At 44.5% G+C, this 17,774-nt stretch overlaps 1 protein-coding gene across 10 annotated transcripts in view; it reads left to right on the top strand.

The window, feature by feature from the left end:
• The window catches only part of MINDY4 (MINDY lysine 48 deubiquitinase 4), a 148,847-nt gene that overhangs the window by 84,755 nt on the left and 46,318 nt on the right, over nt 1-17,774 (top strand). For 9 of the 10 annotated variants that reach the window (XR_013485774.1, XM_020964489.2, XM_020964492.2 and 6 more), the window contains 4 exons: nt 7,052-7,153; nt 12,373-12,489; nt 15,018-15,081; nt 15,163-15,228. Coding sequence is in view for 9 of the 10 variants with exons in the window: in XM_020964489.2 (XP_020820148.1) it covers nt 7,052-7,153; nt 12,373-12,489; nt 15,018-15,081; nt 15,163-15,228 (349 nt within the window). In the remaining variant the exon portion in view is untranslated. The remainder of the gene's footprint in view (nt 1-7,051; nt 7,154-12,372; nt 12,490-15,017; nt 15,082-15,162; nt 15,229-17,774) is intronic. The other variant, XM_020964494.2, reaches the window with a different exon arrangement.

The following is a 17,774-nucleotide window of genomic DNA, read 5'->3' as shown; positions in this document are numbered from 1 at the left end:
CCTCTGTCCCACCATGTCCAATCTTACAAATCCCATCTTAAAATCCCCCTTGACAGAAGAGGAGAAACAGCATGGGCATGAAACAGTTCTGTTATCTTTAAAAAGTGAGATTCTTGGTACTTGTCACTGTGTCACAGACATTTCTCGCCCTAAGTCCTGACCTCTGTCCTTGCCTCATTGCAAAGCTGCGTGACGAGCGAGACGTCGTCCGTGGCTGCAGCCCCCGCTTCTCCATCACAGGCCTGGTGACGGGGCCGCCTCTGCGAGGGGCTTCCTTAGAGGGTTCTCTTCATTAGTGGTGGTGTTGGCATGTGTGTTCTCCTAGCCCCACTTACTTTGCTCTGTATCCAGCTTGAGGGGTCTCCCCATGCTTCACCCTTTCTTCCATCAGCCGACTCATTTGCTCTTCCCATCCAGCCTCCGTCCATAAGCTGATCCCTTCCTTGTACTGTTTATTTCTTGCTCCCTCCAAGGTTGATATGTTCACCTTCTCCTCCTAAGCATCCCCCTAAGCCTCTGTCAGTTCTGGAGGAGAGGGTCCCTGGCAGCATCCCAAGAGGACGCAGCCTTCTTCCAGTTTTCAGACGCGGGATTTAACAGTCCGAGCTCACGGGAGCCCCTTTCGGTCACATCGCTCTCCAGTTTCCTGCCCCCTCTGCTTCCAGCTCAGGGTCATTGCTGGCCAGGCCATTGCCATGATGTTCTGGAGAACCCTCCACCCTCTTGAGGAGGCCCTTCTTTTAGAGATTCCCCGGATGTTCCCTCTGAGCTCTGTGTGTACGTCAGCCAGCCTCTGGATGGGAATCCTTCTGCGTAAGCATCTCTGTGATGTCATGGGCATTTTCTCTCAAAGTTCCCATCATTTGTGGTTCTCCTGATTTAAGCAAGTCTAGAATAGCAGTGTCAATGCCTTCAATCTCTGAATGGTGAAACGAACAACAAGGCAAAAATTGATCATCTCCTTACAATGTGGCTCATTATAAGGAGGCCTTCCTAATAATGAAATGAAGTGTTGGAGGAGGGAGATCTGTATGCGCACATTTGTTCTCAGTGATGGCTGTTGCAGAGGCACGCGTAGGCTGTTGGCAGATACGTGAGTGTGTGTGTGTGTGTGTGTGTGTGTGTGTGTGCGCACGCGCGCACACGTGCAGAGGAGAGCACCGTCTCCACCTAGTTTATTTCTCCTCTTCACCAGGAAAGGATTCTGTGTGAGGAAAGGGTGAGGACGGGATGGTGGCCTCTAGGGAAGTCATGCTGAAATAAAGGATTCTTGGTGTGGAAGATATTTTTGTTTTTGCAGGAGTGTCTGGCTTTATCAAGGCTAATTCCATCAGGGCAGAACCTTTTCTTGATGAGAAAGGAACCAGACAAATGAACAGTCATGTGTATTTTTCCACTGGCTGAAGCAAAATAAGGGCCTCATTGAACAGCTTACACTTTTAAAAAGATGCATTCTAGATAGTGGCATGACCACACAATAGAGGTGAAGATGAAAGTGGACATGGTTCTCTGGCCAGTCAGTCAGTGTACAATTAATGTATGTAGCTTTTTGGGTTTTTGGTAGTTTTTTGTATTTTACACTTAAATTGTACACTTTGTATTTAGAAAGTGAGAAAGGAAAAAAGTGCCATGTACACAGCAGATCATAAAGCAGGCAATAAATTTCTATTTCAAGAAAACCTGTATCATAAATGCTACACATTGTTTTCAGAGTTGCCCATCTTTCCTTTGCTTCCTTGTTGGTTTTCTTTTGTTCTCTGCTGGGGACCTTTTACTTTGTCCCCCCCCCCCCCGCTAAAGAAGGCTACAATTAAGCATGGATATATACATACGTAAATAGAGATATCTACAAACATACACACACACGTACATGTAAGACCATATTTCCTCATATTGTGTGTTTCTCTTGAAGTGGCTGGCATCTTCCTTCACAAGTCCAAGTCTTTCCGTGTTTTCCTAAGTCAGCCTGCTCATCATTTCCTACGCCACAGCAGTATTCCTTTCTGGATTCAAAGAGCATCTTCTTTCATAGGATCTTTGAGATTCTTTTGGGTATTTAGAATAGTCAGAATGACCTGGTTGCTTAAAATTATTCTTAAAATGATACTGCTGTCAGTGTATTCAGTGTTCTCTTGGTTCTGCTCATTTCACTCGTCATGGTTTCGTGGCCGTCTCTCCATGCTTTTCTAAAATCATTGAGCTCACCATTTCTTATAGAAGAATAATATTCCATCATGAATGTACACCACAATTTGTTTGCATTTATCTATTTAGCTCTTGCTAGGTCAGATCATGTTAGTGTGCATTTATTAAGCACACACCTAAAATTATGTACCAAGCATGAAGGGACCAAGTGAGCCAGTCTGTGCCCCCAAGGAGCTTCCACCGGGAAATAGAGTGCTTGTAGTTAAATACTGGGTATAGAAACAATACCTGGTGATTTTTACAGGGACTGGGAGGAGGTGCTAATGAATAAGGGAATCACAGAAGGCCTCTGCCTCTGCCTCACCGCAGCCCCATGAAAGGTGGCTCTGGACCTGAGCCTTGAAGCTTGAGAAATAGTGGTGGAGACAGAACATTTGATAGCTTGGGGGGACAGTCTGTGGAAACTTTGATAGAGGGTGTTTACGGAGACTGCCAACAGCCAGGTTTGTCCAGAGCATTGAGAGTGGGAAGGAGGTGGTGTGTAATCTGCCTGAAAGTCTAGGCTTGTGCCAGGTGGTGAGGACTTTAGATGCCACGTGGAAGAGTTTGCGTTTTCACCCTGAGACAAGAGGGAGCCATTGAACTTTCCTGAGCAGGGGAATGACTTGCTCAGGGTTGGGCTTTGGGGATATCTGCAGATATAAGGATATAAGATAAGCTCACAGTAAACTAAAGATCATGATGAAAGCTAGGGGTAACCAAAAGGGCGGGATTTCTCTTGGTCTGTCTGTCTGGCGGGCTCTCAGCTCTGTTGAGGATGATCAAAAAAGGGATAGCACCTGTGCATTAGGGGTGCATGGGACAGTGGGATAGCAGGTGATGAAAGAGAGAGTACTCCTCACCTGGTTCTGTTTCCTCTACCATACAGACTGACCTTTGGGCTGAAAAGAATGGAACAAAACACTGAAGCTCTCGGTGAAACCGAGGCAGTGAGGGAGAGGGTGGGAGTATTTATCTGCCCTCGATTCACACATCCCAGGGAAGGGAAGGGAGCCTCAGGTGCATTGGCTCAGGCAGCAGGCCTGAGCTCGACTCATACAACTGACAAAGATCTGAAGTGTCTTCTTTGAGGGCGGGTGAGCAGACGCGTGGAGAAGGAAGCAGTGACCACAGAGCACCCCTGCAATTCATCCCCAGGAGGCAGGGCCAGGTACACTGACAGACCTTGCCTGGTTCTGGAAAGTGGCTTGGAATGATGCCAAGAAAATGACAGCAATCTGATGGGGCTCTCTGACATAGAATTTCCGCTGTTAGGTTAGGGATAACAGAAAGGTCGCACCTCCCATTGTGTGTATAGATAGCAGCACTTTTGTGTTAGCAAGTTCCTTCCTTAGGCTCTTTCTACCTTACCTTACCAAGCTAACCTTCTGAAACGGATGTATGGATTGTATGGATCCCCGTGTGTGAAGACAGGGAGGAGAGTAGAGCATAAATCCCATCTGTCTGGCAGGAGGCTTCTTATGTAGTCTCTGCAGGCGATGATCTGGCTTCAGGAAGTTGTCCCAAATTATGTCAGGTCAGATCAAGTCAACAAGCATTGATTAAGTGCTTACTGTGTGCTGGACACTGTGCTGAGGCCTGGGAATGCAAAGAAAGACAGCATGCACACAACTGTCTACAGGCAGGATAGAGATGGAGTGAAGTGGAGAGAATCACCGAGAGAAGGGAGGAAGGGAGGAAGATGAAGAAGGACTGGGCTGAAGTCAAAGCCAAAGGCCCAGTCTCTGCTTCTTTCAGAAGTTGGGGCTTTAGCTGACAGTTGACGCTTTACCTTCATCTAGACCCTTTGAGGCTTAGTTCAAAATTTTAAAATGTAAAAGAATAATTTGTTTGTAATGTTTCACAAGCTTATTGTGCTTTTAGTTCAGAATGAACTCCCTGGCAGCATAGTATTATTATTGTTATTTTTAATAATATTTCATTTTCCCCCAATTACATGTAAAAACAATTTTTAACATTCATTGGGTTTTTTTTTAAGTTTTCAGTTCCAAATTCTATATCTCCCTCTCCTCCCCCCTTCCTGAGACAGTAAGCAGTCAGATGTAGGTTATACATGTGCAGTCATGTAAAACATTTCCATATTAGTCAATTTTTTTTTTTTGCTTTTTGGTGAGGCAGTCGGGATTAAATGACTTGCCTACGGTCACACAGCTAGTAAATGTCAAGTGTCTGAGGTCAGATTTGAACTCCTGACTTCAAGCCAGAGCTCTATCCACTGCACCACCTAGCTGCCCCCCACATTAGTCATTTTGTGCAAGAAGACTAGAATAAAGAAAAAGAAAGTGAAAAGTAGTATGCTTCAGTTTGTATTCAGACAACATCAGTTCTTTTTCTAGAGGCATTTTTTATCATGAGTCCTTTGGGATTATCCTCAATCATTGTATTGCTGAAAATGGCTAAGTTATTCACAGTTCTTCATTGGACAGTACTGCTGTTACTGTGTACAATGTTGTCCTGGCTCTGCTCACTTCATTTTACATCAGTTTATTTAAGTCTTTCTAGGTTTTTCTGAAATCACTCTGCTTGTCATTTCTTATAGCACAATAGTCTTCTATCGCTATCACATACTGCTTGTTCAGCCATTCTCCAATTGATGGGCATCCCCTCAATTTCCAGTTCTTACCACCACAAAAAATGAGCAGCTATAAATATTTTTGTACAAATAGGTTCTTTCCCCTTTTTTATAAAGATCGCTTTGGGATGTAGACCTAGCAGTGGTATTGCTGGGTCAAAGGTATGTACAGTTTTATAGCCCTTTGGGCATAGATCCAAATGGTTGGGCCAGTTCACAACTCCACCAACAGTGCGTTACTGTCCCAGTTTTCCCACATCCCCCCCTCCAACATTTATCATTTTCCTTCTGTGTTGTATTAACCAAAATCTGATAGGTGTGAGGTGATACCTTGGAGTTGTTTTAATTTGCATTTCTCCAATCAGTAATGATTTAGAGCATTTTTTCATATGACTATAGATAGTTTTGATTTCTTCGTTTGAAAGCTGCCTGTTCATATCCTTTGACCATTTATCAATTGGGAAATGACTTACATTCTTACTAAATTGACTTAGTTCTTTGTATATTTGAGAGATGAGACCTTTATCAGAGATATTTGCCGTGACATTTTCTCTACAGTTTTCTGCTTTCCTTCTGATCTGGTTGCATTGGTTTTGTTTGTACAAAAACTTAAATTTTATCTTATCAAAATGTTCCATTTTCCATTTTGTAACGCTCTCTAGGCTTGTTTGGTCCTAAATTCTTCCCTTCTCCATGGATCTGAGAGGTAAACTGTTCCATGCTCTCCTTATTTGCTTATGGTATCACCCTTTGTGTCTAAATCATGTCCCCATTTTGACCTTATCTTCATACACAGTGTGAGATGTTGGTCTATGCCTAGTTTCTGCCGTACTGTTTTCCAGTTTTCCCAGCAGTGTTTGTTGGATAATGAGCTTTTGTCTCAAAAGCTTGACTCTTTGAGTTTACCAAACTCAAGATTACTATGGTTATTTACTACAGTGTATTGTGTATCTAATCTGTTCTGCCGTTCTGCCACTCTGTTTCTTTACCAGTACCAGATTGTTTTGATAATGACCACTTTCTAACACAGTTTGAGATCTGGTATAGCTAGGCCACCTTCCTTCACATTCTTTTCATTGCTTCCCTTGATATCCTTGACCTCTTGGTCTTCCAGAAGGATTTTGTTACTATTTTTTCTAGCTCTACAAAATAATTTTGGTAGTTTGGTTGGTATGGCACTGAATAAGTAGATTAATTTAGATAGAATTGTCATTTTTATTATGACAATTTTTATTATATTGTCTCTACCCATGAGCAACTAATATTTTTTTCCAGTTGTTTGGATCAGACTTTATTTGTGTAAAAAGTGTTTTGTAATTGTGTTCACATACTTCCTAGGTTTGTCTTGGCCAGTAGCCTCCTATGTATTTTGTATTGTCTGCAGTTACTTTATAAAGGGAATTTCTCTTTCTGTTTCTGGCTGCTGGAATTTTGTTGTTAATATATAGAAATGCTGATGATTTATGTGCGTTTATTTGTAGCCTGCAGCTTTGTTAACGCTGTTAATTATTTCTGCTAGTTTTTCAGTTGATTCTCTAAGTATACCGTCATATCATCTGCACAGAGAAATAGTTTTGTTTCCTCATTGCCTCTTGTAATTCCTTTAATTTCTTTTTATTTTCTTATTGCTATAGCTACATTTCTAGTACAGTATCGAAAGACAGTGATGATAATGGGCATCCTTGCTTCATCCCTGACTGTACTGGGAAGGCTTCTAGCTTATCACCATTAGAGATAACAGCATATTATTTTTAACATCGTGTGAGAGAAACGAGGAAATAATGATAGCCCCCAGGGCGCTGTTGGATGGACCACTCTAGAAAAGACAACATGATTCCTCACGTCGCTGAGAAACAATGCTCTTTTCCATGGGGCAAGCTGTACCTTCTCTTTTTAGGTCAGGGTTCTTCGTGTATTCTTGTGCCTGCAAAGGTGCTGTATTCTGTGTGGTGATGATGAGTAATTAAGTGGTCCGAATGAAGGAGACGTAGGAGAAGTTGTCTGTTACGTCAGGGTCCAGAAGAAATCCAACTTCCAAGCTGTGCGTTTTGTTCCCATGTGCGTGAGTTTCTTCATGCTGACTTACTGCAGGGGGCTTCTCGTTACCCTGATACTGCCACAACCTTTGATGGACAATGAGTTGGACTCAGAGCCTTCTGATAGAGGAAGTGTCAGCATTTTGCAGAGTTCTTTTCTATTTTTAAGCCTTTTCATGTGTTTCAGAATGTGTTCAACCTATCCACAAAGGTGTATGCTTTTCTTTTCTCTTCTTAGGGAGCTACAGCCTTCAGACACCTACCGGACCAATTGCCTCATCATGGCCATGGCTGACATTCTGTGGCGGGCAGGTGGAGAGGAAAAGGCGGTTGTCGCATTGTAAGTTATTAACAGGGAATTTCTCCTTTTTCAAATTGTTCGTGTCTGTACAAAGTCAAGCCAGTCGAACCCCAAACAGAGCTGTCACTAGGAATTCTGCCTGCCAGGGCAAATGGCACGAGCCAGGTCCTCCAGCCAGCTCTGAGTGCCTGAGGAGACAGGGGGACAAGAAGCAGGATTTTCCAAGGCCAGCTGAGCAGGAAGGGAAAAGAAGGTACACGGGGCTGATGCCCAGGTGGTGATAACGGGGATGATGAGAGCACTTTGGGACTTCCACAATCCAGCGAAGTCTGCCCACTTCATTCCTTTTCCCTGGCTGTCCACAAGCTCCTCTGCCTCCAGTCCTGAGCTTCATCCCAGGTGCAGCCGATCCTGTCCTCTCCTTTCTTCTCCCTTTCTCCCCCTTCCTCAGTGCCCTCCCTTTGGGGCTGCCTCCTCTTTCATTTGCTCTCAATGGTTTGCCATTCTTCTTTTGAGAAATGGGTATTCATTGCCTTTGGCCACTTCTCTGTGCAGGAATTGCTTTTGGTTGTGTTTTTTCTCTTTCTTTTGTCCTTCCTTCCTTCTCTTTTAATTGTTCATATATCTTAAATAACCATTATCAGAGAAATTTAATACAAAGATTTTTCCCCATATATACATATGTGTGTGTGTGTGTGTATGTACACACACACACACACACACACACACACACATATTTTATCGTTTACAATTGCCTCTTTCCCTTCTTTGGTTACAAATACGTCACCTACCTATAGCCATGAAAGGTATGTGGTCTTTCTTTTTTTTAATGGCATAATCTTTGATTTTAGGATCACATCTTTTTGGAATGTATTGTGAAATGTGGTGTAAAGTATTGATATAAGGTTAATTTTTGCCAGACTGCTTTTTGGTTTTCCCAGAAAGTTGTTTTTTTGTTGTTCGTTTGTTTGTTTTTCATCAAGGAGGGAGTTCTTTTCTAAATAACTTATGGTTTCCGGTTTATTGAACGCTGCATTATTGAGTCTCGTTTCTGATTCACCTTTGTCTCATCTGTTCTATTGATCTGTCTCTGTATTTGTCCCTCCCTCCTCCTTCCTTCCTCCCTTCTTTCCCTCCCTTCCTTCTTTTCTTTCCTTTCCTTCCTGCCTTCCTTCCTTCCTTCCTTCCTTCCTTCCTTCCTTCCTTCCTTCCTTCCTTCCTTCCTTTCTTTCTTTCGATGGTTATGATGGCTGCTGCTTTATAAAATACTTTTTAATCTGTCTCTACTCTTTTCGGTTTTCCCCTTGATATTCTAGGCCTTTTTTTCGCAAATGAATGTTGTTATTATTTTATCAGATTCTCTCAAGTACTTTGATTGCATAGCAGTAAAATTATAAATTAGCTTTGGTAATATATTTATTTCATTATATTGGCACAGCCCAACCATGAGCACCGAATATGCCTCTAGCTAGTTAAGCTATTCTTTATTTCTTTTTAAGGAGCACTTTATATTTTAATTTATGCGAGTCTTTTATGTGCTTTGGTAGATTAAGTCCCTGCATGTGTTAAGCAGTTTTTAGTTATTTGGAATGGGGTTTCCATTTCTGTTATTGCCTCTTCAATGATATCATTATGCGTATCTTTATGCATTTAATTTTTTTTCTCTTATTGCTGTTCAATGGAGTCTTAAATGATCTTCCTGTCTCAAGCCTCACTCCAGTCTGCTCCATCCTCCCCAAAATTGCCAAAGTTCTGTCTCTCCAACATAGTAGACTTTGAGTGGCTCCCTGTTACCACTAGGACCAAATATATTTGACATTTAAAGCCCTTCAAATCTGTCCCCAACTTATCTTTCTAGCTTTGCTACACATTACTCCCCTCCACATATTCTGCCCACTCAGAATGGTTTTACTGTTACTCTTTCAACACACTCCATCCAGTCTGCAGGCCTTTGCGTTGGCTGTCTTCCGTGGTTAGAAACTCTCCCTCCCTGCTTTCATTCACCTTTGAAAGTCCCTAGTTTGCTTCAAGACTCAGTTCAGGTATTGTCTCTCCTGATTCCTCCTCCCCTTTCAGCAAGCACCACACCCTACTCCAAGGAGTCCCCCCCCCCCCCCCCCCGCCCTTGCCATCTGTGGGCAGTTCCCCTCTGATGCGCCTGCGCCGGTTTAACGGAGAGTGGCTGCTGCACAAACAGCCCCCAAGGTGGCTGAAGCTGGTGCCATGGAGCGCGTAGAGCCTGACCCTGCACTGTCACCAGTCGTCCTGACTGTTGTCTTGCCGCTGAGTTCAGATGACTGGAACAGTGAGCAAGGCTGCTGACTTCAGGCAGCTCTGTCCCCCTTACATTTACTTCATGTGCAAGTCAAGAGTCAACCCACGATGTCGGTCCACTTCAAAATGATGGCTGAACAACAATGTATATGCACATTATGTCTCCCCTGGTAGAATGTCAGCCCAGGTACACATAGAATATTCAAGAAAAATGATAAAAATAAAAACAGAAAAGTTTTAAATTTAAAAGGAAAAGCATTTAAATACTTCATTTGTAGATAGTAGTACAATTAAAATAACAATCAACAAGGACGATAGAGTGGGAAGATTCACGCCGTTTTAAAAATCATGCCTAGTTAAAAAAAACAGCAAGTCATAGAAATAATCCACGTCTTCTTGTCCCCCCTTCAGAATATAAGCACTGATTCATCCCGTAAGCTTTGAGTTAGGCACACTTGATTACCTTTCTTCTGTCTCTTTTCTGTGTTTGCATTTTACGGACTCCTAAGCTCTAGTTTCCTCAAGAAGAGTGCTTAGAAGTTGCCATAAAAGTCCCTCCCACCACTAGCCCAAACTGCCCCATGGGGTCATGCCTAACTTTGAAGGAAGGCTAAATTAATCAGCTGATAAGTGAAGATTCTTTTACTTTTCAATTCAGACTTTTTGATATATCATATTCTAGCTTTTCCACCCATTTTTCATTGACATCCAGTATGATTCTGACTGGGATTCCTTGTTCCATGTTCAGATGTGTGTCTTCTGCATGATGACAATATTTAATTTGACTCAGAACCTCTGGAGCTTGGCAATCATGTTTCAAGGTGAATTAAACCCAGGATTCCTGAAGCTCTTAGATTATATCAACCACCTTTTGACCTCGGGCTGAAATGGAGTTCTAGAATTCTTCTAGCCCTCCTTTTGAGTTTATTTTGAACCCTTATTTCATTTCTTATTTCTTCCTTCGTTTCTTTTATTTCACCTCCCAACTACTTGCAGGGTTTTTGTGAGCATTGCATTCTCTTTGTATGTAAATCAGTGAATATTTCTTAAGCTCTTACTCTTATTAGAGTTATAGTTGTATTTTTAAAAAATTATTTTTTCTGGCGTTTGCTCTTGGCATTCTCCAACTGCCACTGTATTATGAGCTTTTCATTGGTCATTTCCTCTCTGCTGTTTTTCACCATGAGGATTCCTTGCTCGTTTCCCCTCTCGTCTGTATTTTTCCTCTTGGGGGGATTTCTTTCCCCTTCTCTCTTTTAGTCCCCCTGCCTTTAGCCAATTTCTAGTTGTGCTCTGATGAGGTGGACTTCTGCCAACCACTAACTTAGCCATATTGGTATCAGTTAGGTTTCCTTTTTTCCTGTTTTTTAAATGAAATAAAATAAAACTTTAATGCAATTGCTTATCAACCTTGTCATTAAAATGATTCTTTTCCATTTATCTAGTCAATTTTTAAAAATACGTTTTTTGCTTGACATCCATGTAACTTCCTAGTTTTCTTTAACTTTAGACTCAAGTAATTTGCCTTTTTTTACATTTATAGAACCATTCAGAAATTTAACTTCACCTCTCCATGAATCTTTGGCTACATCTGATAAATTTTGATCTATGTAGTGATATTATTATTATTATCTTTAATATAATCTTTTATTGTTTCATTTCATTAAACATTTATTAGGTACTGTGTTGTGCCAGGTACTGTGCTAAGTGCTGGGGATACAGAAAGAGGCAGAAGACAGTCCCTGTCCTCAAGGAACTTACAATCTAACGGGAGAGACTCAACATGCAAGCAAATATATATATATATACAAAACAAGCTACGTGCAGGATAAACAGGAAATAATTAACTTAGAGAAGGCTTGCTTTGAGAGGTGAGATTTTAGGTGGTACTTAAAGGAAGCCTGGAGGTCAGTCGTGTTAACAGAGGAGGGGGAGCATTCCAGGCCTAGGGCAGCAGCCGGAGAGAATGCCCAGAGCTGAGAGATGGAGGGTCTTGGTCAGTGTCCCTGGACAGAAGGAAGCCTTCATGGAGGGGAATAAGGTAGGAAAGTAGGAGGGGGCCAGGTTAAAGGGCTGTGAATGACAGCGCCTTTGCATTTGATCCTTCAGGCAATAGGGAGCCAGCCACTGGAGCTTACTGAGTGGGGAGTCGGTGCCATGAGACCAGCACTTTAGTGAAATCACTTCGTGGCTGAGTGGGGGGTGAGCTAGAGGGGAGAGCCTTGAGGCAGGCAGACCCCTAGCAGCTATGGCCATGGTTCAGAGTGAGGTGATGAGGCCCTGCACGAGGGCAGTGGCCGCGTCAGAGGAGAAGTAGGGGCATGTTGGAGGTGAAATCGACACGCCTCGGTACCATATTGGGAAAGTGAGGAGCCCAGGATGCCTCCTCAATTGGGAACCTGAGGGCCTAGGAGGATGGGGGTGCCCTCTGTAGTGATAGGGGATCTGGGTGTGAGAGTTCAGGGGAAAGAGCTGTTGTGGACATGCTGACTTTGGAATGGCTACAAGGCAGTTGTGTAATTTCTTTTTTAAGTCAGTCGTTATTTAAAAAGTCATTATAGTCTCCAGATAGGCCTGTAACTTGATCCCGTGTTTATTGTTGATGACTGTTTGCACTGCTTCATTTTCTGCAAATGTGGCATATAAGATGTTTGCCTTTCTGAGTATAGTACTTTTTTTGTTCTGGAATATGGTTCGTGTTTCTTGTCCGTTTCCTATTTTTTACACTCATATGTACATACATCCTCATGTCTTCACATTCGACTTTTTAGCATTATTTGAGTTTGATAATTCTCTGATTTTGTTTGATATATCATGTTCTATTGATGGGGTATTGAAATCTGTCATTCTCATCACAGTCAATTCTTCTATTACTCATTTGATTTCTTAGGTAATTAGGTGTGGAGTTATTTAATGTTCTCTCCTCATCAAAGGTGCAGTAGTGTATCTATAGTATGATTTCCTTGTCTGTTTCTTATAATCAGTTCTCATTTGAACCCCGCTCTACCGGACATTATCACTGTCCCTGGAGTATTTGGAGATAGCAGAAGGACAGCCAGTCCATCCCACCATCATCAGCGTATGACTATCTCTGGTATTAGGTAGGTTTCTGTAGACAACATATCAAGAAGTGTTTTTTGGCTGAGATTCTTAAAATCTAGCCACTGCTCAGATTCCTTAAGAGTCTGCCCAATATGATGGATGTTCTAATAAACCTTGTCTTTGGCTGGAAAAAAAAAAAGTGCTTTTTTATCCCATCATTCGACAATGTTTTTTCTTTTTTTGAAGGAAAATTTAGTCAGTTAATTTTTTAAATTCTTCAGTATTTCAAGATGTCCATAATCTCATCAATTTAGGTACTTTCTTCTATGATGTTGATTGCAAACCCATGCATGCCTTTTTATCCTGTGAAACTCTTCTCAGAGCTCTGGGCCAGACATCATGGAGACCTACTAAGTTCATATAGGCCTCAGACACTAGCTGTGTGACCCTGGGCGAGTCACTTTACTGCTGCCTGCCTCAGTTTCCTCAGTTGTAAAATGGGGGTAATAATAGCACCTCCCTCACAGGATGACTGTGAAGGTCATATGAGATCGTATTTACAAAGTGCTAAGCACAGGGCCTGGCACACAGTAGGTGCTGTGGAAATGCTTACTGCTTCTTTTCCTTGTTCCTTCTCTCTGCCCCAAAGTAAATCTTCTTGAGGGCTTCCCCTGCATTCTGAGGTCCTTCTCCTAGCGGTACCAGTACAACGCGTGGCCTCTGAGAGGCTTGGAGTAGGGAAGGGCTGTGTTCAGGTCTGTCTCAGACACTTAGAAGGTGTGTTCCCTGGGCAGGTGGCTTGGCCTTTACAAGATGAAGGGATTGGAGTGGGGCCTCTTAAGTTCTAGGCAGCTGTAGAGCTGAGCCCCCTGAGCTCCCCCTCCTTTTCCAAGTCGGCCTCTCTTGGGTGATGTCTCAGTGGTGAACCATCATACAGGGAGTTCACTGTATGTGACATGCTGTGGCCTAGTCAGGCCCACCATGTCTGTCACCTATGGGGGATTCCCTGGAGATGGAGGCACTCTGTGATTTATAGTCAAGCTTGGAGTCATTGAAAGGGCTGCCTGATTTCTGAAATGAAGCCTGATCAGCTCTCTTCCTTCTTAGATTGCACCCAGTAGAAATGCCAAGAGAATGTTGACCTTGGGAATATTTGAGAGGCTCGTGCCCCTCTGTGTCCTAGCCAGCTCTTTTCCTGAAATCCCATCGGGTGCCCAGAGAAACTGTGCATCTGCCATTTCTGTGTGCAGGACCTCATCCCCATCTCACTTCAGGCGGTCGCCAGCCACCAAGGCCCAACTCTGTGTTGTTGAACTCCGAGATTCCCTACCTGGATCACACTCTGGTCCTTGAGGCCCTTCTTTTGCCTTGCAGCTCTGACCTGTTTTGTGGCCTTACTGTGACCAGTCCCTTGACTGTCCAGTTCTTTCCCAGGCCATCAGTACATGTCCTCCCTTCCCCATCTTCACCCCTTAGTGAGTCACTGCAGCCCTCTCCTGAATCCCTAGCACCCATCTCATATCACTGACCTTGCCTGTCCGTCCTTAGCCTTGGTTCTCTCCATCCTTTGCTGAGTTAACTCCTGCTGAACAAAGGTGGAGAAAATCACTTGAAACCACTGATGGAATCCAGTACAAATGTCTGTTCTGCTGCCTCAGCTGGACTTTCACTCTGATGAGGCAGTTCTTTTACATCTCCTTAATTAACTCACTCTCCCACAGGCCACAGTGGTGCTTCCAAAGCTGTGGGTTTTCCTCAAACCTCCCCCCACCCTCTCCACTCGAACCGGGACTTATATTTCAACTCAAAAACTGAGGCTGTTCATCCTCAGGGACCTCTGCCACCTTGTCCTCTTTCACCCCTGACTCCTGGAAAGAGGTGGCCTTTTTGCCTCTGTCATTCTGTCCCATCTCCTCTAATTTCTCTTCCTCTTTCATTCTCAGAAAATCCACACTTGATCCATCAGTGCCCTCCATCTGTGGCCCCATATCTTGGCTGCCTCTGGGGACTGAAGTCAGCTTCTTTTCTACCTGCTCTCCTCTCACTTTGCAGCCTGACCTCCGACTTCATCATTCGACCAAAATTGTTGATGCTACCTTAATGACCTCCCAGGCTTTCTTCAAGTCTCAACGAACATTCCTTCTTGTACAGGAAGCCTTCCCCATGCTTCGGAATTCCAGTGCCCTCCCTCTGTTAATTCACTCTTTTATTTTTCCCAGGTAGAGCTGCTTTGTATAGGTCTGTCTGTGTCTTGTCTCTCCCATGAGACTGCAAGCTCCTGACTGTCTTTTGCCTCTTTTTGTATCCCCACAGCTTAGCACAGTGCTGGCACACAGCAGGTGCTTAATAAATGTTGATTGATTGATTCTGTTAGGAAATGGAAATTTTGTTCCTCCTTTGATGTTTTCCAGTTGTCAGTGAAGTTTTTCTGATTCAGCCTGTGGGTGAGTCCTAAAAAGGGGGCAGGGGAAGGCTTTGCTACATTCTTTTCTTTGTAACCAAGTTATTTTATTTGTCTTCATTTATTACATATGTGGTTTTGCCTTGGCTGAATCATAAGACTCCTGTGTCTGCTTCTCCTTTTCAGGGCGTCAGGAATGCAGCAGTTCAGCCCAGGAGGAAAATACAAAGCGGATGGAGTCTTGGAGATGGTATGGTTTTCTGTAAAATTCTCATAGTGGCATTTTACTGTATTTGGGGGCGTGAACAATAAAAACACTTGTCTCTTTCAGCTGATACTGCACAAGGTGACCAAGTATGAAGATTTGGTCATTTTTCTTCAACAAAATATCCATCAGGTATGACAGTGTTTTATTTTGGCTCCATTTTGTTTGTGATTAAAACCTTGACCTAAAAATTATTTCCTAGGTACACTGACTTGTCCCTTGCTCTGCTGCTCCAACCTGGCTGGAGGCTTCCTTGACCTGGGGAGGGCCGACTCTGGCAGGGGCTTCAGTCCTGGAACCAGGACCCACCAGGGCCCCCTGGCTCAGCATTGATAGTGAAGTAGAGAGGCTTCTTCGTGGGCAGTTTGCCTCAGGGGGCCAAGTCCTGGGAATCGGAGAAGCCTGGGATGGGGCTGGAGCAGGGTAAGGATGAGCTTGGCTCATGGAGACCAGTAGGTTTGAGGAGGTTTCTTTCACTGAGAGAAAAGATGAGTAAGACATGATCACTCCCTTCAGATGATTGAGGGGCAAACGGGAAAGAGGGCTGGGTTTCACGTATGGGGATTAGAGCTCTAGAACAGAGGTGTCGGGCATGTGGCCCAAGACAGCACCAGCAGCGCTCCCAGCCACGTGGCCAGAGCCAGATGCCAAACACAGTTGGGAGCTGTATCACAAAAGAAAAAATTAAAACGCAGCAGAGCACAGAGATGTGGATCTGTGATCTTCTCAGTCAGCGTGTGCCTGCAAGGATCCTGACCACCCTGTCTATTTGACTCTGGCACTATTGCTTTAGAATTGCCTCAAGCTTCAGATACAGACTCTAGTCTGGCACTCAAGGCCCCAGCCACCTGCCCTAGCCTGGTTCTGTCCTCTCTAGCCAGACTGGCCTTCTCCATCTTCATGCCTCTGCACAGAAGGCCTCTCCTCCCCTCTGCCTTTTAGAATCCCTCTCTTCCTTCAGAACCTAGCCAGGCCACTGCCTCCTCCAGGAGGTCTTGCCCCCAGCTCCTCTAAAAATTATCTTGGATTTAACATTTATTTCTTTATGTGAATGAATTAAAAAGCCTTTATTAAATGCTTACTCTGGGCCACGCATTCCTGCACCAGGTACATGCTGTCTTCCCCCACCCCTCAGAGAATGTAAGGAATGCGGGAACATTGTATTTGGTCTCTGTGCCCTCGGTGCTGGGTGTGCGCATTGATTCATTGGCACCCGGGAAGTTAAGGAAGAGGAAGACAGTAACTGGGGGATCAGAGGCTTCTTGTGAGAAGGAGTGCTAGGGAATGAAAGATGAGGAGTGGAGGTGGCCTGTGCAAAAGTGTGGCGGTAGGAGGTAGTATTCAGAGGTCAAAGCAGCAAGGTGGCCATTTGGCCTGGAACGTGGAGAGCAGGATGGGCGGGAATGAGTATCAGGCCTGGAAAGGCCCAATAGCCACAGCCACATGTGAAGAGCTTGAAAGGGCAAGCTGAGGAGACTTGGTTTGTCCCGGAGGTGATAGAGGGGAGGCATGCATGGCCCAGGTTTGAGGTCAGGACGGGTGGGCCGGGGCAGACATGCTAGAGGTGGGGAGAGGAAAAGGCCTGGCTGCTGAGTGGCCGTGGAAGTCTGGAGTGGAGGAGAATGTCGAGGTTGTGGACCTCAGGTGACTGGAAGAAATTGGGGTTTCTGTCAGGGATTTCTGACTTGAGTCAGGAATGGTCATGGGACATCCAATTTTAGATGTCCATGAGTGGAGCCCACAGGAGAGACTAGAACTGGCCCTTTAGATCTGGGGGAGCCTTCTGCATTGTTGAGCCCGTGGGAGCAGAGATCAGTGAGGGAGATGGTGTTGAGAGGGAGGAGAAGGAACCTGTTATTTGGAGTTAGGTCATGGAGAGGAAGCTCCGCCCTTCACCAGCTGGCACCAGGTATGGGTTTGTGCTTTCAAGAGCTCTTGTGGGCAGCAGAGAAGGGGCCAGAGAACAGAAAAGGAAAGAGTAGAGGACCCGGCTCCTGGAGGGGATGGATCTGGGAGAGTGGGGGGGGTGGTGTGGAGGGCATTCATGTCAGGTGGCACAGGCAGGAGGTGAGGCCCTCTGCTGAAAGACGTCTGTTAGGATAGCTGCTCCTGACTCAGCACTCTCTGTCTGTCCCCTTTGGAGCCCTGGCCCTGGTTGGTTAGCAGAGATGAAGATATGCCCATGCTCTTGAGTACTTTAAAGTATTTTAAGTGTCCCCATGCAGATCACACCTCCTCCCTAATGTAGAAAGGAAGAAAACAAGCATTCATTAAGCATTTAATGTTTGCCAGGCCCTCTGAAAAGTGCTGGGCATACAAATACAAGCAAAAAGAGAGTCCCTGCCCACAAAGAGCTTCCATTCTAATAGGGAAGACTGCACCCAAAAGGGAGCTGAAGAGGGGGAGGAGGTGAGCCGGAAGTCTGCAAGTCTAGAACAGTGAAGAGAACAAGTCTAGCTTGGACCTCTCCACAAGATGGAGGCCCCAGCAGGAACTCCCCGGTGGGAGGACAAAGCAGACTTGGTGCAGGAACATTGCAGGTGGATGGAGGCCTGGTGTCCTGAGGGCAATTTCTGGAGGTGACAGCAGCAGAGGTGTGGCTTTGGAGTCAGATGCTGAGCCTGGAAGGGAAGGGAGGTTGGCTTGGGCCCCTGCACAAGGTGGCGGTTCCAGGAAGA

The sequence above is a fragment of the Phascolarctos cinereus genome, unplaced genomic scaffold, assembly GCF_003287225.1.
Source record: "Phascolarctos cinereus isolate Bilbo 61053 unplaced genomic scaffold, phaCin_HiC Scaffold_4;HRSCAF=312, whole genome shotgun sequence".
In the NCBI taxonomy this organism is placed as follows: Eukaryota; Metazoa; Chordata; class Mammalia; order Diprotodontia; family Phascolarctidae; genus Phascolarctos; species Phascolarctos cinereus.
This window is presented reverse-complemented; position numbering and strand designations above follow the sequence as displayed.